The following is a 21,233-nucleotide window of genomic DNA, read 5'->3' on the forward strand; positions in this document are numbered from 1 at the left end:
AGCCAGGGGAGGTTACCATAACACAGGTCTGTGTTCTAAATACACAGGCCATGTGGAACTGCTTTACTTCTGTTTCCTGCTTCTGTGGGTTTTGTAGCACTGGCCAAACTGTTCGGGAATAAAGTGTGTACTGTTACACAGCCTGTGGACACTGCAGTGATTAGTGGGACACAATGAAAGGTGTGTGGGGGGGGGGGATGGGGGGGGGGGGGTGCTAGTTACTGCAATATGATTAACCACAACAATTTCAAACAAACAAACTTTGATTCTCGTTTGACTGTTTCTTCATAATGACAGGTTTCACCGCTCCTACTTGCATTCATTTTTTTCTTCAAAGGATAATTTTGCCCGAGAGCTAATTTATTCCACAGAGGTCAAACACATTATCATTTTTCATCTGCATAGTGCGAAAAAAAACATGCACTGAAGTGAGGATATAATGGGTCTGAACTTGCATGTTATGCCTCAGGGATCACTAAAGACTGCTGGGAAAGGCTTTGGTTTTGCTCCCATTAAAGGTTTTCCATAGACGGGACAGTGACAGCAGCCTCCACCCAATTACTCTGCTTCTCACATGTACAGTCAGCAGTGAAGGTGAAGCGTAACCTGAACTTTGTAAAGAAACAATTACAAGTAACCTCGATACCGCTCTCTGTGGCAGAGCTCCTTTTGTTTGAGCGCATGTTGTATCGTTTCCTTGACCAGAAGCCAGAGTTTGAATGACACCGTGCAAAGGTGATGATGACGAAGCTGCTCAAGTTTGTGGCTCTTAAAATCTTTCTTTATCAACTTTTCTCTGACATGCTTTCTTTCTTTTGCTCAGCACACAAAAAACACAGCCAGATTACCGATTGGGTTATACAAACCATCTGACTAAACTAAAACCATTGTTTAAGGCATGTGCGCAGCTACTTCAAAGCACTCTTTGTGGTGCGATCGTATTGCTAGTCCATTTGCTTCACCAATGAAGCCATGTTTTATTTGAGTGTGAGTCGGCAAAAACAGTATGATTATAAGGATCAAATCTGAGTTGGAGCTGAGCAGTTATGTCTTCTAGAAACAATCTTTGACTTATTATTACTATATAAAGGAGGAATAATTTGACCAACAGCTCGCTTGATAAGTCAATGTATGTAAGGACAGAGGTTTCAGTGGTAATAACATTCATAAATTAGAAATATTTTCTATTATTTTTCATGCAAAATGTCAAATATACTCTGTTTTGAACTTCTCAAACAATACAACTTTCGGCTTTTCTTTTTTTTTTTTTATATATAACAGTAAATTAAAAAGTCTTTGGGTTTTAGACTGTCTGTTGAATAAAACAAGCAGTCCGATTATGTCAAATTGGGCTCTGTGATTTAGTGCTGCGTTTTGTCTTCATTAAAGCTGATAACTGACAGGAAATGTGGAGAGAACAGAGAGGGGATGACTTGCAGGAGTCCAAACTGCGGCCAAAGCGTCGAGGGCTTTGCCTCTTGGAAAAGTACCCTCCTACTAATGGAAGCCAACGGAAAAGGTTTGACATTTTCTCATGTTTTATGTTTTTCTACAGCTCCGGGGACTCCACTGTTTAGATACATGAGCAAATGATTATCGTGACTTTATATTTTAAAGCGGTCCATCTCTATCCGTCTCCTGAGGCTCAATGACCTCCACAGCAGCTGGCAGGGTTTCCCTCTAACATCTGTCTGCCTGAGTCTTTCTGTTTAGTGCGCTCTCTGTGGCTTCAGATGCTATAAACCTCCTTCCACGCTACAGAAAATCACTCTAATATATCACAGTGGTTTCCCTGGTGGCTTTAAGAGAAAGGGCAAACTGTAACACTAATGGTTGCAGAAAAATCCCTCTGAATGTGGTAGGTTGTAGTTTAGTAAAAGTTAGAGTGATGCAACATACTTTTATTTAGGTTTTGGCATTGATTTTAGTCCTGATGTTCTTAGTCAGACGTAAAGAATGAACTGCATATACAGGATTTAGCAGATCGAGGCACTGTAACCACACAAACATAACAGAGAGGCAGGAGGCAAGACTCTGCAGGAGAGGCATTCCTGCTGTGACACAGTCAGACATGAACAGCTAAACATTCTTTTGGACTAAAACTGACACATCCCATCATTTCAGAGCTGGGAAATCCCTCTATTTCCATGTCCTCTTCCTATTTGGTCTTTTTGAAAAATTGGTTTAAAAAGAGCTGAAAAGTGGTTTTTGAGCAACACAAATTTGGTGAAAGTCAGTCAAGACGCCCAATGAGCGCACCATATGCTTCCCCACAAATGTTCTTTTGTCTTTCTGCTCTCCAGCTGTTTTCTCTCCTTTGAAGATGAAGTACTTATTTGATTTAAACTTGACTCTCTGAGTATAATAAAGAACAAATTCTGTGACCAAAATGTATGGCCCTTTTTCCCCCATCCCTCCATCTGCCAGCGCGCACTGCACCAGTCTATAAAACAGAAATGCCACAATCTATTACTTAGACTCTTTCTCTCACAGTACAACAAAGCAGAGCTGACGTCTGCATGCAAAGAGTGTCTGCAGGACCAGAGAGCAGAGTGAACGAATGAGTGAGGGGCTGAGGAAAACACATCTGAGAGACAAAGAAGACTGAAAGGGTCTCATGGTTGGCCAAGAAGCTGCAGCCGTCAGCGGGTCTGCAGCACAGTCGTTCTGCAAATAGTGTCAGGAAGTCTTTGAAGGGCAAACGAACACATAGGGCACTGTCAGATGGAAGGGGTTTGTTTAACAGCCTATGACTGCCTACTCCACATACCAGCTTCCCCAGAGTGATGCCCTGTTTCTCGCGTGTAAAAAAAAACACCTATCACTCCAGATTTGACTTAAAGTGCAGGTTTAAGGGGGACGATTCTGTGTCATGCAGATCAGAAGATGCAATGAATGAAAATGTTTAAATTTAGCTTTTTTTGTGATTCCTTACCAGGCCTTTACACGTGCTAATAGCAGCAGTTCCTAGCACACCAGATGCCTCCACGGTGCCGAGGAGGTGGCACGGGTTCCCTTCATACAGACGATGCTGCGCCGTCCTGTTGGCGTTTTCGTTCCTCCTCTCCAGGATGTAGTCACTTGACACCAGGTGATTGTTTGTAGTCAAATTGAACAGTAAAGCGTGACCTCTGTAGTGGATCTTATAGTAAACCTGTCCCTCCAGAGCCCGGGGTCGTAGGTCACGCCTGACTCGCCCACCATTAAAGTGGTGAGACAGAGAGTGGGACATGAAGGCTCCATCAGCGGTTGATTTTACTGGGTGGACAATCGAAAGGTCGGACTCAGAAAGGGAAGGCTGACCTGCAGAATAGTGTTGGATAAAAAAAAAATTTAAAAACACTATATGAAACCCATGTGCATCTTAAAATATATAGGAACTCATTTCTGCAAAAAGCACACCTGTGCATCCATAAAAGTTGGAAGTTGTTAAGTTTAATGGTGATTTAGCTTGCTGGATGTCTCTTTTAAACACTGAAAAAATACATTCATTCAAGTTTAAACTTCGTCTATTCCTTTCATTTTATTGAGTGGTGTAATTATTTCACACGTTTTAGCTTCAGTGCAAGTGGCAACATTGAAATACACCTCATCATACAAACTTTTCCAGTCATGCATTTAGGTCTATACCTCATTCATGCTCAGATATGCCGCTTCTGCATTATGTGCACCACACTGACCTTGCTCTGCAAAAAGCGAGAGGAGTCTGCCGGAGTCGGTGAGGTCTTCGTGGCCGGCTGCCAAAGTGAAAACAAAGTGTAACAGAAAGAGGACCGGGCACTCCTGCGAACATCGCATATTTCATGTAACCAAAACTCAAAGCACTGCGAAAGAGTCCTGGACGGAGAAGTTCCAGTGGCATGAAGGAGGCTGCACTGTGTCATGTCATGAAACGAGCCCAGAAATCTGCCCTCACGAAGGGAAACATGCACCGAGAAGCACTGGGAGCCAGATCATGGTTTAAAGAGGGAGAAAGCTCCGGCTCCGAGGAGGAAGGAGGGGAGGAGTGTGCAGTGGGGCCAGTGTCTACTTTTCCTCTACAGGAGCAATGGGGAGCAGGGCAGGAGATCAGGAGGAGGACGCTTCATTTGAATGACTTGAGAAAAGCAGCTCATCCCGAAAGGTGTCGAGACTTGTCATTAAATCCTGCACCGGTGGCGTGACTATTTATCTACTGCCTCTCCCAAAAACGCTCATGCAAAGTACATGGAGCATTTAGGAGAATAGCCTGGGCCATACTTTAGCGATAAAGAGAGAAAACTCTTTCATGACGTCACGGTGCTACATCAGTAGTAGGCCTACTCTAACTTTGAAACTACATCAAGTTAATATTTGGACATTTTTTGTATAAAGGCCTGAGTACGGTGGCCCTGAAAGTCAACTGCACAAAAACATTTAATGATTGAAAAAAAAAAAAAAAAAAACATTTCACTAAATGCAAAAATATTTTATGAAACATCAAAAACATTTCACTTAAAAGTATGCATTCTCTAATTTAAATGTGCAAAATGTCTGCAGATCTCTTAATTTGAGTGAAACATCTTAAGGTCAAACAATAGACATCCTGTGCAAACATTCTTCACTTTTACTGATGTAAAAGGACAAATATTTGTTCATTCCTTTTTGCTGCTGTAGCTTAAGAACAATGTTCTCCAGAAGCTCTTTCTGCCGTTCTCCAACTCATTTGATATGAGTGTTTATTGATCGACCATGGGGCATGAGATTTCAGAGCAGGATTGGATGCCAATAATTCCTTCACACTTGTGAAAATATATATTTTCCACTTCCAACTCTCATTGAGTTACACTGCAAAAATAAAACAAAGTATGCAGTATAAATTCCTGTGAGATATCTTCTAATGTATTCAGTGCACAATGGAGAAGCCCACTACAGGCAGCCCTGTGTCCTAGAATTAAAGGTCATACACAAACTATTTGCAAAAAGAGACAAGGTTGAAGCAGGACATTGTTTACTGTTTCCAAATCAAATGTGAAGTCCCTCTGAACAATGGAGCGCTCAGGAATTAGGGCTCCTCTGAGGCTTATCCTAAGTAAATACTGCTGTTCAGTTGTTCAGTTGTCTAATACTTAAACCAGAAGCAGACTTATGTGTGACTAAATGGCTGCTAAGACATGACACATTCCCTCCTGCCTTTTCTCTCCCCCATAGACATACAGTGTTTCTTATGCAAAGGTTTTAAAGCTTGGCAAATGCCCAAATGTGAGACAAGGAAGATATGAATGAGTTTTTCAAAGCTTTTGAAGGTCCTGCAGTTTTGACCTCACAGACTGACTGCCTTCTGCATAATTGTTTTTTTTTTTTTTTTTAATCTCATGGAAATCTTCTTTAGGGTAGGAAATGGGTCATTTTGTAAGATTTAGAGCCCTGCTAAAAATAACTTACTTGAAATAAGCCACTGATATTACAAAGTTCCACACATATATGAGTAATGGGCCAAGTTAGGGTGTTCCCCAACAAGACCCACAAAAGCAGCATGCAACATGAGCTGTGAGCTCTTTGTGTCGAGGCTTCAGGATAAAAAAAAAAAAAAAGAGCTATTTTAGAACAAAAAAGCACTGCCTCACTGGAACTTACACGCCCAGACATTTAAGGAGAAATACCTTGTTGTTTACTGGTGTTTTTTTTATATAGAATGTCTACAGTTAATAGAAAATAGATCTCTGCACACAAATTGTCGTGATGCATCCAAGTGATCAAATAAAGATTTGATTAAAAAATGTAACGTAGGGCTTGCATTCCTTTTTGTTTCTGTGGCAGGCAGCCAGTTCTCTTTTTGAAAATGTATCATTGCCAAATATGCATACAGCAAGCTCTTTGGAATAAGTTCAAGCATAATATAAATCACCCATATATATCACTCCTATAGAGACATTACCCAAACTGACCCCCTGATGTCCTCTGTTACAGTAATGTGCAAAAGACTGTGAAATGTCTGAACCTGGGAAATAATCAGGACCTTTTGTTATTCATACAGGAAGAGAGGCTTTTATACAGACATGATTACTCACAAGGGTTTCCTCTTGTTGTGGTGAGTGATAAGTATGACAGGCTTGGAGGTTTTAATGACATTAGCATTACTGTTTCCAAAAATGAGTCAGTTTCAAGTCAGCATCTTAACAGCTGGGTGGGAGATCAATGCTCTCAAATGACATAAAGTTGATATTCTTCCTGAATAACCAAGCAAGTGAACTATGTCTTAAAAAAAATTGCATTCTACCATTTTCAAAAATTGCATTCTACCATTTAAGCGAATAATTGAAGCCATCTTCCTATCTGTTCTGGACTACGGGGATGTCATTTATAGACATGCTTCTGCCTCCACCCTAAAATCATTAGACAGTTTATCACTCCGCCCTCAGATTTATCACTGGTGACAAATATTCCACTCATCATTGCATCCTGTACGATAAAGTTGGTTGGCCTTCACTAACAGTTAGACGTGAACGGCATTGGCTGCTATTTATTTATAAATCACTTGCGGGTAATCTACCAGCATACATCACATCTTTATTAATCTGGGCTGATAATCAGTATCAGACTCGATCAAGTGACTGGCTGATGTTAACGGTTCCACATGTAAAAACGAACTTTGGGAAAACATCCTTCACCTTTTGTGCTGCACACACCTGGAACACAATACAAAACACATTCAAACTCAATACAATGGTTACCATGGGTCAATTTAAAAACTTGATCACAGCTCACTGTACTCATGAGTGTAAATGTTATTAACTGTAGTTACCTGCTTACTGCTTATTCTTCTGGTCTTATAATCTATGTATTTTGTCTTCGTTTTTCTTTTTTTGTCTTTTTTGTCTCTTATTCGTTTTAATTGTACTCTCGACGTCATTGTAAATGAGGGCTTGCCCTCAATGATTTCTTGAGAATAAATAAAGGTAAAATGAAAATGAAAAAAAATTTCAGCACCAAGACTGAACCAAAACCTTATTTTGCTTCAATTTTCTTTATTTAATCACAGGACACTTTCTCTGCAGTTTTCATAGGAGAGCTTCATATACTGGAAGAAAATTTGAGATTAGAAAACTTTACACAATGCAGTAACACAACAGAATCAGAACCAAAATCACAGATATCTAGAATGTTTCTACATTGAAATGTAAAATTCCTCCTATGTGGGATTAAGTTTTAATTTCAAATATCATCCAAAGCCCATTCTATTTACAGGTTCATTGTGCTGGCTGGCGGGCAGTATTTGCTTCCATGCTCTGCATTTATTTCCCCACGAGTTTAACAATATTTTCTTTCCATTAGCAAGTATTAGTAGGTTTTACTATTGCACTCTTCCCTTTGTGTCCGCAGGAGGCGCTGTCGGGCGCTGAAGTGTGAACTTTGTTCTAGTAGTAAATGGGCGTGCTTCCACTGTCGGCTCAGCTCACTACTTTGAGTTATTCTCCAGGAAGAAAGAACATGGACTCAAGTGTGACAGGTAAGATAAGCCTCTGCAACTCGAACTAAATGCGACTTTTTATTGTAGCAATCAGAAGAAAACGCAGTTGTATCTGTAGTTTCTTGCTCTAAGTAAAGAAGAACGCGTTCCCAGTGTGGCTATTCAAGGATTTGTTGATATTGGCCTGAGTACATGTGATAGTGATCGTTAGTGTGTCTGTGAGGGCTGTCACTGTGTGTTCTGTGACCTGTGGAGGCATTACTCCTCTCTGACATTTTTCCACCTCTAATCTTCATGCCTCTCTTGTCTTTGTGGTGACTTATCTTGCCTGGTATTTACTGAAAAGTGATTGTTTTACTTTTGTGATGGGTTAAATATACATGACATTACCTTCTTGGGACCCCATGTGCAGGACTACACTACATCTGAGCCACAGGGCTGCTCTTGTAACACCTCAAGGAATAAGGGAGATGGAGGATTTCTGGTCTGGGGCCCTTTGGGTCATGAAGATCTGGCTGTACCTCATCGTCAGCCTCATCATGATCCCAGCCATGTTTGGCTTCTCTCTGGGCATTTCTGAGACATACATGAGCATCCTGGTTAAAACCCTAGAGGTATGGATGTTCATGTTATTGTTTCTCAAAGATGGACGGGACATGTTTTCTTAAAGATTTTCGGGATACTCAAATTCTCATCCCTTTCTCCTCTTCCACAGTGGGCCACACTGAATATACAGGAAGCAAAAACAGATGAACAAACACTCAAAGGCTCAGCTTCTAATGGTGAGTAGAAGACTTTAAAGTATGTTTAAGGTAAACAGAGAAAGAGACATACATTCAGAGAGACTTGTAAAGAAAATACATACTTGTGTTGTGGGAACTCTTCCAAAGAAAAGGTTTCCTCATATCCTTTATTGTGAAAGATGGAGGTTTAGTGACAGATATATGTCAAGCTGCAAGACTGGATTTCACAAGATGCTCTTATGACAAGTCTGAACAAGCATGTTGCAATGATTTACAATCCACCATCGAGAGAGGATTTGATTTATCTCTGCAGATTAGGATGTGTCCTTCCTGCATATACAGATACATTTATCACCGGACAAGATCTCTGTGACCTTTGTGGCCGTTTTATTTTGGACTTCAGGTCTGAGTCTCTCTGGCACCATAACTCAGTTAACTTTGGAACTTTTATGACAGGCAACAAGGTGAACTCTGCCTATCTACCAAGACAAAATTACTCAACTCCTTATCAGTCTTCAAGCTGTACAGTATGCAATCCCTCAACTGTAACTCGTAAAAGAATCATAGTTATGTCAGCAAAAAGAGGCATTTGAAGAGTCCATAGAAATCCAGTGTTATATTCATTTATTTGTAAAGGTCCATGTGCACAAATCAAAATTCAATCAGATGTTAATTCACCTGAGGTCACTGCAAGGCTAGTTTTCATTGGCAGTCCCTGTGCCACATTAGATCTATAAAAAAAAGAATGCAATATGTGCAGTAAACAACAAGTGGCATAACCAAAGTCTATTTTAGCTTCATAAAAAAAGTTGATACTGATCTTTCAAAGTGGAGGATGGAACAGGAAGTGTTGAGAAAGAGCTGCATTAAACATCATTCTGAAAGTTTTGATTGATTATTGAATTCAAGGTTTTTGGACTTTGCGTCCTGGGTGATCAGATAATGTAGGGTAACTGCGCTGTGCGTGGTGTCAGATCCCAGGCGGGATGGCCTTGATTGGCTGAGATTGGCCCCCTGAACAGCTCGGCCCTCCTATTATTATTCCGTTCAGAAGGTGAAAGGTCACGTTGTAAATTGACACACTTCTGTGGCAGCTGCAGTGAGAGACACAGAACAACGCACTGTCCTGCTGTATCAGAGCCTGTGGTTCATGTGGAGGTCTATATTTTCTGTTTGATGAAAATAATAGATTTTCATGTTCTTCAAAGAACATGCTCATAAATGAACTGATTTGTATCTTCTATTGACTCAAACTAACTTTTCCAATGCTACCTACACACAATCTGAGAAGATGTGGTCAGGCTAACTTATCTCTGACATTGGTATGAAGATAATCATTCATGTCATTAAATTGTGCGTGTGCGTGTGCGCGTGCGTGCGTGTGTGTTTGTCAGGTCTCATCCAGAGGGAAGATGGCTCTATGGAGAAGGAGTTAGAGGAACTTAGACGCAGTCGCCCTAAACCATCCGTAGGTGGAGATTTTACTCTCAGCGACTGTTTCTATTTCAACCGGCGAGGAATTGAGAGCATTGTAGAGGATGAGGTACATTTTCACTTAATACCCAAAGACACTATTCGCTCTTTAGTCTTTTTATTTAAAGCCGCCATAGTCTGCTAGTCTCATTTTTGATACCATTTATTTTTAAACTACAGGTGACCCAGCGATTCACTTCAGAGGAGCTGGTTTCCTGGAACCTACTGACTCGCACTAACGACTTCCAGTACATCAGTCTGAAGCTGACGCTGGTCTACGGCATCGGCATCTTTTTGAGATACTGCATCCTTGCCCCGCTCAGGTATATGAACATTGAATGAAGTGTTCTTACTGCAAAGTGAAGCTGTGGTGATACAAGTGCGGCATTAACTTCTAGTCGGAAACATTGTCTGTGTGGCATGAGGTCTGGAATCAGGTATTTGCTTTGGTCTTAGACTTTATATAAGAAGAGGACATGGCCTCCATGTCTGAACAGCAGTGCCTTAAAAGCTGTGTAATTTTATATGACTAATATACATCTTGTTTGATTTTTAGCCTCAGCAAACATTTAGGATTTAACGTCTCAACGTGTGTGTTATGTGCCTTTGTACATTTTGTTGCCATGTATAGGATAGTAGATGATGCACTTCAAACTTTAAACTTCTTGTTCTATTCTAGTTACTTCATGTATGCACCGATTTTGTTCTGCCTCATTGTCATGAATCGGTATATTCAAACTAGCCATATATTTAATTACCAGATATCAGACTTTGTTTAACCTTAAAGACCTCTGCTATTAAACTTCTTTGCCTCCCCCCCCCCCCCCCCCCCCCCCCCCCCCCCCCGTACTTTATTTAGTTTTCATTATATCCAAAGGCTGGGGGGGAAGGATCAAAAGCTCTGACGACTTTGTGTTAAGCACAGAGCTAGAGCCTGGACTTTATTATGAAAATAAAAAGTGAAATACTTGTGCTTCTCTTTCTCCAGGATAGCTCTGGCCTGCATTGGTCTCACCTGGTTGGTCATAGGAACATCTGCAGTGGGATTACTCCCGAATTTGAGGTGATTACGAACTTCATCCATCCAAATAATAGTCATACACAATGTCGTACTTTTTGTCTCATGAAAAGTTATTCCCTTTTTAAGTGTTTGTTCTCTCACATTTTTTTTTTTTTTTAGGATTAAGTTCTGGCTCAGTGAGCAGGTCCATGTGATGTGCTACAGGATTTGTGCTCGAGGACTATCTGCCACCATCAGATATCACAACAGGTAAGTGAACGTTCACAGTGTGCTAATATCCAACAAACACGAGTCTTATCTTTTGTCGCTGACTTCGTGTGCTCCCCTCGTATCAACAGGGAAAATAAACCCCAAAAAGGAGGAATCTGTGTTGCCAATCACACCTCTCCCATCGACATTGTGATTCTCTGCAATGATAGCTGTTATGCTATGGTAAACACTTCATTAGTCACAGTTAACAAATCATTCTCAAATCATTTTGTATTGTTCTGCCATAATTAAAAAAAACGTGTTAATCAGGTGGGGCAGGTTCATGGAGGATTAATGGGAGTGATCCAGAGAGCCATGGTGAGGTCCTGTCCCCATGTCTGGTTCGAGAGAGCAGAAATGAAAGATCGCCACCTAGTGACCAAAAGGTCAGTAAACTTCAGCGCACCTTTTCAGGCCTGTTATTGCACGTCTTCCTCCAACACATGAACAGTATGTGGCTGCTCTGGCACGCAGGGAGGTTTGCGTCTTTTTCCTGGCGGTGAAATCTTCTAAGATTTCCATATCTCTTGCTATTCAAACACGAACAGATATGTTTTTGGAAAAGCAGCTACTGAACAGTGACTCATGCAGTTTCCAGTATCTACTCATACCACATCTTCACTCGGGCACATGCTCCAGATGTTTGATGTATTGTCCCAAATGTGAAAGAGTTCGTCAAAGGTGCACCGTGGAGATATTTATATAGGAAGGACGTGGTTTCCATTACGTCTTTGTGCTGCTTCCAGGTTGACGGATCATGTGAATGACAAGACAAAGCTTCCCATATTGATATTCCCAGAGGGTAAGTGTAACCACGTAGAGAGGTAGAGTAACTTCAGCAATGTTTGTTTTCTGTCCGTCTCTTGTATCATCAAAGATAAGACTCGGTGATTGTTTTTGTTGGCCTCTGTGCGGTGACACATGAGCAGCTTGTTAAGGTAAGTTTGGACTGAGCTCACACAACTCTACCCCCCCCCCCCTTTCATCCCCTCATGTCTTGTTTCCATAGGAACCTGTGTCAACAACACATCTGTCATGATGTTCAAGAAAGGAAGTTTTGAAATCGGCGCAACAATATACCCAGTAGCCATTAAGGTACCTCGATCCTGACTGTCCTTAAAACCACATCCTCGTATTTATTAAGTTCAGATCCTCACTGCAGCTTCTGTGTTTTTTTTTTTTTTTCTTCTCCTCAGTATGATCCAAAATTTGGCGATGCTTTCTGGAACAGTTCTAAGTACAGTATGGTCAGTTACCTGCTAAGGATGATGACCAGCTGGGCACTCGTCTGTAACGTGTGGTACTTGCCAGCCATGCATCAACAGGTGGGTTTGACATGTGCCGAGGCACGTGTACAGCCCCGTGGTGCCACCCTCGCCCTGCTGCAAATGCAAACACACTCACAGACACACATCACAGTAGACTGAGTTTGTTTTTGTTGTATTTCTAAAATGGCAGGAGGGAGAAGATGCCGTCCAGTTTGCCAACAGAGTAAAGTCGGCCATCGCCCACCAGGGAGGGCTGGTAGATCTGCAGTGGTAAGTTTGTGTCTGTGTTTTACAACACTTCACTTCTGACTGAGTAATTCAGTGACAGGACAAAAGGTGTTTTATGAGTGCTGATACAGGATATAACAGCACTCGAACTTTTAACTTTATGTATCATGCCGTCTACTAATCCAAGCTTTGTAGTACTCATTGAAAAACAAGCAATATCAAACCCAAGATTAATATTGGTTTTTTTTCAGCATGACAGCTCTCTCTGTCTGATGTGATATTTCTAAATAATTGTGTTGGAGGGATTTTCTTCTCTCATTAACTGGAAACAGTCTGAAAGGAACTATTTATATATGAAGAATCTCTCAAAATACTCCTTAGAATAACCCAAGATTAATGACTGTAAAATGTACCCATTTTCCCTTTAACCTTTATGACATTCTATCAGAACAGCTTTATTATGAAGCTTTGAATTCTCCAAATGGGACTACTTTTTAAATATCGTCCACATTTGAGTCCACAGAGGAACGTCTAATACAACCTTTATACATAATGTATCTGAAAGTCAAACATTAAATAACAGAGTAATATTCACTGACATGGAACCAGATCAGTGGTATAAAGATTAGCACCTCTCTCAGTGTGTCCTGTGTCTGCCTGTCCGCCTCTGCAGGGACGGAGGCCTGAAGAGAGCAAAGGTGAAGGAGTCTTTTAAGGAGCAGCAGCAGAAGCAGTACAGTAGCATGGTGGTGGGAGACGACAGCAGCGGCCACAGTGACTGAGATCCAGATCAAGTGCACAGTCAAAATCTCAGCCCTGTCCTTTGGAGGTTATACATTGGAAACCAGCCTCTCTCCTCTACTCAGGCTAGTGTCGAGTGGACTTGAAACACACTGTGAAACCTCAGGTACAACTTCAACGAGGAGAGTCGGAGACATTCGCAGAAATCACACGTGCAATATTGAAATTCATGAGAAACAGACATGGCAAAAATGAGAACTCGCTGTTTTTAGTGCTGCTGAAGACGCGGACACTGCTGTTGTGATTGTATTTTGAGATGATGTGTGATTGCAGATTGTTTTTTAAAACAGATTTTAGTTTACAAAAGGGCTGTCAGCGTTAACGAGTTAATCGCGATTAATTAAGGTATGAAGTTAATGCGTTCATTTTTTTAAACCGCGATTAATCGCATGCTATGTTGTCCCTTCAGGCGCACAGTGGAGAAGCCTCCTCAGTGTCTCCCTGTAGTCACACTGATGGAAAAGATCGACACTAATGCATCTTTGAACGTCTCATTTCACTTTAAAAAAAACTTGCAAGACAGACAATAATATCCACCTTATGACATCATACATTTAACTTTTGAACCGTTCCTTTGAGCTGTTTTCACTTAGTTTTTGATCCATAATACGTTCCTTTTTCCTTTTAAGTTTATGTCGTAAGGAGGTCCTTACTTTGTTTCAAAAAGCAGCTTAAGCTTTTTTTTCTAACAAGAAAGTACAAAAATATATTTTTTAAAATAAAAGCCCAACAATTTTTATTTTTAATGTGAAATAATGGAATTTCAAACATGCAATTAAAAATATGATTAATCGTTATTAACTATTGAATTTTATCGATTAATTGTGATTAATAAATGTAATTGTTTGACAGCCCTAGTTTACAATTTCAACACCTATGGTGTGATTGTGCAAAAGGGAAAGGTAACTTCCATTTTACAACTTACGACACAAACGCCCGTATCCATAATGAGATGATTATAACTTAAGCATTTAAACATTTGTTTTAGATCTTGAAGTATTTATCTGCAACATAATAAGCTTCTAGGAAAAAAAAAGGTGCTAGCTAAAAGACAAATAGCTTGAACAATCACTAATTGAATTCAACACTGATTCACAAAAATGTTCCTTTTTTAAGTCGTGTAAAATCAAACTTTGTGCACGGTGTTGGTTATCTTTGATCACTCATTATTTTTTTTAACAGAAGCACAAAGTTAAAGCAAGGACACAACAGGCACGTGGGTTTGGCACTTAAATAATACATTCAAGTGTTGCGCGTGAGATGCTGAGTTCATTAAATGTCCACACGAGGTGTGACGGCCTTAAAGGAGAACACACAGCTTAGACTTCTTGGATTTCTCTTCACTGGATTCTTGTCCTGAAGTTCGATCCTTGGTGCTGCAGTTGGTATGTGTGGTCTCCTCTGTGGCTGCTAAGAGAAGATTCAAGAAGGATTTGTTTTAAAATCACTGTAACTATGTATATGATGACACAATCCTCATATTTATTTTGTTTTGAAATGTCAGCGTTCTCACCCTCATCCTCCTGCTGAACACTTGGAACTGTTTCCTGCACGTTCTGCTGAGAAGCAAATGTCACTCACTCACCGTCACAGTACAAGAATGTGTTTGAATTTAGTTATGTGCCTTTTCTTCATGTCAGTACTTACTGGCAACAAGGTAACTTTGTTCCTCTTTTTCTGTTCCTGATATCTGCAAATGTCATCAACAATGAAAACAAGTTATCATGCGAGTCATGCCAAGTATTAAAGATGAGTCCGATTTGTTTTAACAATGAAATTATGTGAACAGCAGCAATAAGTAAACCAGCCAGAAGTAACAAATGTTTTAGTAAAATATTTATGAGCCTGATTGGTGCCTCACATCTGTGTCGTCTCTTTCTACACAGTTCAAATGACAAAGAGGTTCATGTTGATCCAGACAGGCAGCGTTTAAAGTGAAGCTGCTTTTATCACAGTGCAATAAAAGGTAATAAAGCTGCGTGGTTTTTGGTTTTCTCTGATACAACTGTTTCTCCTGTCAGAGCAACTTGATCTCACAACCTGTTGTCACATTAAATGATTAGTGTCTCTGGTTAACATTTATTTAATTGCATTTTATTAAAAAAATTATTCCAACTTTGTGCTTGTTGGTCACGGACATACTTGAAGTCTTCTTTTAAAGTGATATAACTGCAGTTAAAGACGGACCAAACGGATACATTTCCTGATCTGTTCATCCTCTATCAGTACAAGAAACATGAAGAAACCAAGTTTCCAATTTTCTTAATATGAAGTTTTTATCTAATTTACATCCCCATCATTTTCTTTGACTATTTATGAAAGTAGTTCGATCCATTATGTGCTCCTGTTACATTCGAGTAAGTATAAAATGATCTACCCACATCTGCAGATAGGAGTCACAGTTCCTGTTGGCAGGTTTGGTGTTCTTCAGTCCATTTGGCATCCGTGTTGTGCTCGCATCTACTCCTACATCCACCCTGCCTGTAGCTCCAGATGCAGTAGGCATCTGTGTCGGTCAGTGCAACAACAGATTTCAGAAATATAGAACAAAAAAAAAGTCTCAAAACGTTTGGATGAAAGTCTGCTGCTGTGAGTGTGTGCCTGAAGTGAATCTTGCCTTGCAGCGTCTCACACACCCGCTGTCCCTGTTGTTGAGGACCTGTTGGCCACTGTGTGAGCAGGAAAATGTGGCTGTGGAGTTTATGGAGATGTTTGTTGTTGTAACCGTGGCAACAGTGCCCAATAAGAATGGAGCAGCAGTGAGGCCTCAGTGAATGAGATGGATCCACTGACTTGTTTAGTTTACCTTCTTTTTAAAAAAAAATACTTTATTAATCCCTGAGGGAAATGAGTTTACACAGAAAGAGAGACATGCTTCTTACACACATTCACAAACATGACCTGTGGACATGCACTAATGGAGAGATGTCAGAGCGGGGCTGATGTCAGAGCGGGGCTGCTACACATGTAGCGCCAAAACTGTTGGGGGTCGGTGCCTTGCTCAAGGGCACCTCTGCAGTACTTGGCCTAGGCAATAAGTGACCTGGCACCTCTCCAGCAACCAGACCACTGCACCGGGGGTTGAACCGCCCTCCATCTGGTTTCCAACAAAAGTCCCTACAGACTGAGCTACTGCCGCACCAAACTTATTCAACTTGTTAAAAAGGCGGTTTTGGGGGACATTTCACTTTTTTTTTCAAGGAAAACTTTTGATTTGTTTCTTTAATTGATCCCCTTGTTCTGAAAAGAGTAAAGTAAGTTTCAATATACAGAGGAATAAATGTACAACACATTACTAGCCTGCTGTTACTATTATTCATTAGCTGAAGCTACAGATAAAATCACATTGATGTTTGTTATTTATTATATCCTGTGACTATCGCCTTCTTTTTGTAGTATTCCTTGACTTTTAATGACATTTTGTACAGTGTGTTGAAGGTATTCGGGCTCGGCTTATGCAGATCTTAATGAGCTGTGTTATCCTTCTTGATATTTAAAAAATAATCAGCTTTATTTTTTTTTGTGAACATTTAAAATGTAGGATCATAATAAGATTCTAGTATTATTCCATATACAGTCTGGCTTTACAAAATACATATTTGTACTCAATAAGGAAGTTTTGAAATGCCCAACATTGTATTCACTTTATTTAACAAACAGAAAAAAATCCAGTTTAATCAGCCAGTTTAGCATATTTTAACCAGTTTAACTGCACATATCCAAGTCCTTGTTAGGATTCTTCCTTCTCATCTCCGTGTGTGATGATGTAGCAGAGCGACTTGTAGTCGATGTTGCCTGTTGGGTCGATGGGAGCCAGAGCGAAAGCCTGATCCACCTACAGAGGTTAATGTAAAAGGACACATTGACTCAAGAAGATTATTTTCTTAAAGAACATTACAGGAGTCTGTCAATGTAAAAACAGGAAGCACAAACCTCCTCTGCTGTGAATTTATCAGCCTGGTTCATCAGTAATCGTCTAAACCTGGAAAATCATGGAAAGAAATACTCTAATGTTAGGGATAACAGGGAAAACAAAGAACATGAATTTTAATCACGAAGTGTATCTTACTCCTCCTTATTAACAAAGCCTGTTGCGTTGGGGTCAAAAAGTTTGAAGGCAGCAAGTATAGTGTCCTCAGGATCCGTACCTGGAGGAGAGAAAAGCATTATCGAGACTGTTCTTAAAGTTCAAATCACAGATTTTGGATTTTAAGATTTTAAGTTCTCACCATTGAGTTTCTCCCCAAAAAGAGTCAGGAACACTGTGAAGTTGATGGGACCCTTCCCCTCATTCAACATCTCATCCAGCTCCTCATCGTTGACATTAAGCTTCCCTGAAACACACACACACACACACACACACGCGCACACACACACACAGAGGAACATATACATGTACAAACATCAAATAAATGTATCAAATGCAATCAAAGAAAATGTGTTATATCATTAAAGGATAAGATTTGTATTTTTTAGGAATAACTTGATGAATCAAAAGATAAAACGTTGAATGTAAAATTACCCAGCTGTCCATAGGTCTCCCTTAGATCCTGTTTTTTGATGACGCCGTCTCTGTCTTGGTCAATACAGCCAAAAGCCTGAACGGGATAAGACCAAATAAATAGCCATGAAGAAAAAGTGATCAAATTAAATTATCATTTCTTAAACATAGCTTTTTTTTTAAATAAAAAGTTTGCATGATGCATTAGCAGCAAATGTTACTGCAATCATTAAACTACTGAAAAGGAGTTATTTCACCCTATTTGGATCAAAAGAATCCCGTCTTCCTGGTATCAGTGCTAATCTAAGGCCTACATTTCTCTCAAAGACCGGACTGTTGAGGCTTCAATTCTGAATATCAATAAATTAACTTCTCAATTTCTTCTTTTTTTTTTGGTTGAAATGATAAAAATTGGTTGCGTAAAAAAACGAATTGTTTACTTGCATATTTACATTTCCTTGTATGAATTTATAAAAGACAAATCACAGATCACATAAATTTCCCACAAAACTTTTTTTTTTAAACGCAGCCGTGTCAAGACACAGAAGTGTACCTCTTTAAACTCCTGGATCTGTGACTGCTCGAACATGGAGAAGACATTGGAGCAGGACTTCTGTCCCCCCCTCTGTCTCTTATTGGAGGCCTTCTTACTTGCCTAAGAAGAAGATGAAAAAAAAACTCACAAGTAACACACTGATATGTTTCACTGCAGCTACAGCAACAGAAAAATGATGTTCTTGGATACACAATTAACCTGATACAATATAACAATTCCATTCTTCCATTTTCAGTTTTCTTTGAATCATCACTGACAAAGTATGAAGAGATGCTGACTGACTTACCATGTCTGAGTGATCAAATGTTGACTCCCAGCAGTGGTGTGATGCTGGGGTGGGTTTTTATGTATGGCCCGTCTTATCTCCTGCCCTCCTATAATAGCTTCTGGTAGGCAGCTCAGTCCCTTACATGGCTGTTGTGTTTGTTAGGGGAGCTGATAAGAGGGGATGCAGATTCCTCTGGGCTGGAAAGTAGAGATATGCAGAGCAGAGAGGACACAGGGCAGAATGACCTCTGACGTTTATAGAGGTCAAATCAAGCTCCTGAGGTTACTTTAATACAAGTAAATGGACTAAAACATATTCTTCCCTAGTGCACTTCTCTAATGAGTTTCTATTCTCATTTCATAAGAGTTTCATTTTAAACATTGTGCTGAAAATGAAATAAAAGCAACACTTCTTTTAAAAAAGACCTTTCTTTATTTTGACAGAACAAATCACTTAGGTAGGTGTGACAGCCTTCTTTACATTTTAAGAGGAGAGCTGACAAGTCCAACCTTTTCTTGAGAGATGTGATTCATAATTGATTACTGAATGACTAAGATGTGGTGTGGTTGTAAATCAACAAGCATTATTCTCATAGACTGAACAATTATGTCATAGTAAAAGAAATACAATTCCCAGGAACAATAAATCTCCTCTTAGAATAACATTATTAAAAGAAGATATTGTGTTTTAAATGTTCACCACATTACCCAGCAAGGAAATAAATAGCAAGCAATGTTTTTGTTTTGTTTTTTTTCTCTCTAGGTAAAATGTGGAGGGGAAAAAAATATTTATATAAAGGTTTAATTTTGGGCTTTTTATGACTTTATTTAGAGATAGGAAAGTGGATAGAGTCAGAGACCGGGGAGAGAGAGAGAGAGAGAGAGAGAGAGAGATGCCACATTCATACCTTCATGTCACATCTTCATTTGGCATGAAGGACTCTTTTACCGATTACTAGAAAGTGGCATAGGGGGTAAAATCTATGATTTAATTAAAACCATGTATTTAAATAACAGATGTGCAATTAAAATTGGAAACAAAAGAACAAATTATTTCAGGCAGTACCGTGGGGTGAAACAGGGCTGCAACATGAGCCCAACCCTCTTTAACATATATATTAATACATTCACAGAAGAGCTGCAGAAGTCCACATCTCCTGGTGTGACCCTGCAGGACACAGAGGTCAAATGTCTGATGTTTGCTGATGACCTGGTTCTCCTGTCTCCCTCCCCAGAGGGTTTACAGCAGAGCCTGGACATCCTCCACAAGTTCAGCCAAACATGGGCACTTACTGTCAATATGAACAAGACCAAAATAATGACCTTCCAAAGCCGATCCAACTCTCAGAGAAACACATTCACATTAGGAAACATAGAAATCCAGCACACCAAACAATACACATTTTTAGGCTTAGTCACCACTCCCACTGGACATTTTGGCATGGCTGTGAATGAGCTGAAAGAGAAATGAAGAAGGACTTTTTATGCCATCAAAAGAAAAATTCAGATTGACATTTCAATTAGGACCTGGCTCAAAATTCTCAATTCAATAATAGACCCAATAATTTTATATGGTAGTGAAGTATGGGGCCCATTAACCAAATGGGAAAAACACCCGCTGGAAGCCCTGCATGCAGAACTGTGTAGAAACATCCTAAGAGTCCTCAGACACACGGCCAGTAATGCATGCAGGGCAGAACTCGTTCACATCCAAAAGAGAGCCATCACATTCTATAAACACCTCCAATCCAGTGACCCCCACTCCTACCAAAAGCCCTCAAAGCCCTTCAGTGCCAAGAGTTGAACCCAGATAAGAGTCCCCTCTGCCAGCTGATCCTGAAGCTCTGCCCTCAAACACCAGGGCTTCAGGACACACCCCAAACAATCTGCCCCAACCAAATTATCTAAAAAAAAAAAGACAATTATATCAAATATTGGAAGGAAAGCACCAAATCACAAAGTAAATTAGAATTCTATTTGAGCCTACACAGAGAGTACAAGCTGGCAGAGTACCTGAGCACAGTGAGGGATGTGAAACTAAGGAAAACCATGACGACGTACAGACTGAGTGGACACAGTCTGACCATAGAAACAGGCCGTCACAGACAGAACTGGTTACCCAGAGAGGCCGGGCTGTGTTCACTCTGTCATCAAGGACAAGTGGAGACAGAAGCTCACTTCCTCTTATACTGTGACATATATACAGATTTAAGAGAGGCTCTCTTTAATTATATTGATAATAAATATCCTGACTTTATCCATCTCCCTGATCCTCAGAAGCTGCTCTATCTATGTGGAGAGAAAAGTCTGTGTGCAGTACGAGCTGTTAAATATGTTCATGATTGTCACATATTGAGACAAAATACACTGAATGTTTCTTAGAAATACACCATCAAAAAGATTCATTCTTAATGTCTTTTATTCATATCTGTTATGTTTGTATACTGTATATATTGTAATCATTTGTTGATCTAAAAAAAAAATTCTGTACTGCTTTGGCAACATGGATTGTTGATCTGTCATGCCAATAAAGCTAATTTGAATTGAATTAAATTGAATTGAGAGAGAGAGAGAGAGAGAGAGAGAGAGAGAGAGAGAGAGAGAGAGAGAGATAGAGAGAGAGAGAGAGAGAGAGATAGAGTGGGGGATGACATGCAGGAAAGGAGCCCCAGGTTGGAACAGAACACAGGCGACCTG

The 21,233-nt window shown here is 40.0% G+C and overlaps 3 protein-coding genes across 4 annotated transcripts in view; 1 reads left to right on the forward strand and 2 right to left on the reverse strand.

The window, feature by feature from the left end:
* The window catches only part of adamts12 (ADAM metallopeptidase with thrombospondin type 1 motif, 12), a 20,451-nt gene extending 16,378 nt beyond the window's left edge, over window positions 1-4,073 (reverse strand). For both annotated transcript variants that reach the window (XR_009673123.1, XM_061038551.1), the window contains exons 1-2: window positions 3,681-4,073; window positions 2,936-3,303 (exon numbers count right to left, since the gene is read on the reverse strand). Coding sequence is in view for 1 of the 2 variants with exons in the window: in XM_061038551.1 (XP_060894534.1) it covers window positions 2,936-3,303; window positions 3,681-3,798 (486 nt within the window). In the remaining variant the exon portion in view is untranslated. The remainder of the gene's footprint in view (window positions 1-2,935; window positions 3,304-3,680) is intronic.
* Window positions 4,074-7,352: 3,279 nt separating this feature from the next.
* On the forward strand, window positions 7,353-13,410 carry agpat9l (1-acylglycerol-3-phosphate O-acyltransferase 9, like). The gene is made up of 14 exons (XM_061038553.1): window positions 7,353-7,468; window positions 7,842-8,043; window positions 8,145-8,211; window positions 9,567-9,715; window positions 9,826-9,968; window positions 10,634-10,708; window positions 10,826-10,915; window positions 11,005-11,098; window positions 11,186-11,301; window positions 11,662-11,717; window positions 11,925-12,010; window positions 12,112-12,240; window positions 12,374-12,453; window positions 13,085-13,410. The coding sequence occupies exons 2-14, from the start codon at window positions 7,900-7,902 to the stop codon at window positions 13,191-13,193; spliced, it is 1,338 nt and encodes a 445-aa protein (XP_060894536.1). The 5' UTR covers window positions 7,353-7,468; window positions 7,842-7,899; the 3' UTR covers window positions 13,194-13,410.
* Window positions 13,411-16,825: 3,415 nt separating this feature from the next.
* myl7 (myosin, light chain 7, regulatory) lies at window positions 16,826-18,612 on the reverse strand. The gene is made up of 7 exons (XM_061038554.1): window positions 18,556-18,612; window positions 18,267-18,368; window positions 17,735-17,810; window positions 17,442-17,546; window positions 17,282-17,360; window positions 17,146-17,194; window positions 16,826-17,047 (listed from the first exon to the last, which is right to left on the reverse strand). The coding sequence occupies exons 1-7, from the start codon at window positions 18,556-18,558 to the stop codon at window positions 16,943-16,945; spliced, it is 519 nt and encodes a 172-aa protein (XP_060894537.1). The 5' UTR covers window positions 18,559-18,612; the 3' UTR covers window positions 16,826-16,942.
* Between the last annotated feature and the right edge of the window lie 2,621 nt (window positions 18,613-21,233).

The sequence above is a fragment of the Labrus mixtus genome, chromosome 5 (assembly GCF_963584025.1).
Source record: "Labrus mixtus chromosome 5, fLabMix1.1, whole genome shotgun sequence".
Classification (NCBI taxonomy): domain Eukaryota; kingdom Metazoa; phylum Chordata; class Actinopteri; order Labriformes; family Labridae; genus Labrus; species Labrus mixtus.

Coding starts and splice junctions, on each gene's coding strand:
- myl7 (XM_061038554.1), bottom strand. Junction 17,547..17,734: donor GGAGACCTATGGACAGCTGG/GTAATTTTACAT, acceptor TGTGTGTTTCAG/GGAAGCTTAATGTCAACGAT. Junction 17,195..17,281: donor GGCTTTGTTAATAAGGAGGA/GTAAGATACACT, acceptor ATGATTTTCCAG/GTTTAGACGATTACTGATGA.
- agpat9l (XM_061038553.1), top strand. CDS start 7,900: ATGGAGGATTTCTGGTCTGGGGCCCTTTGGGTCATGAAGATCTGGCTG. Junction 9,969..10,633: donor TGCATCCTTGCCCCGCTCAG/GTATATGAACAT, acceptor CTCTTTCTCCAG/GATAGCTCTGGCCTGCATTG. Junction 11,099..11,185: donor ATGATAGCTGTTATGCTATG/GTAAACACTTCA, acceptor CGTGTTAATCAG/GTGGGGCAGGTTCATGGAGG.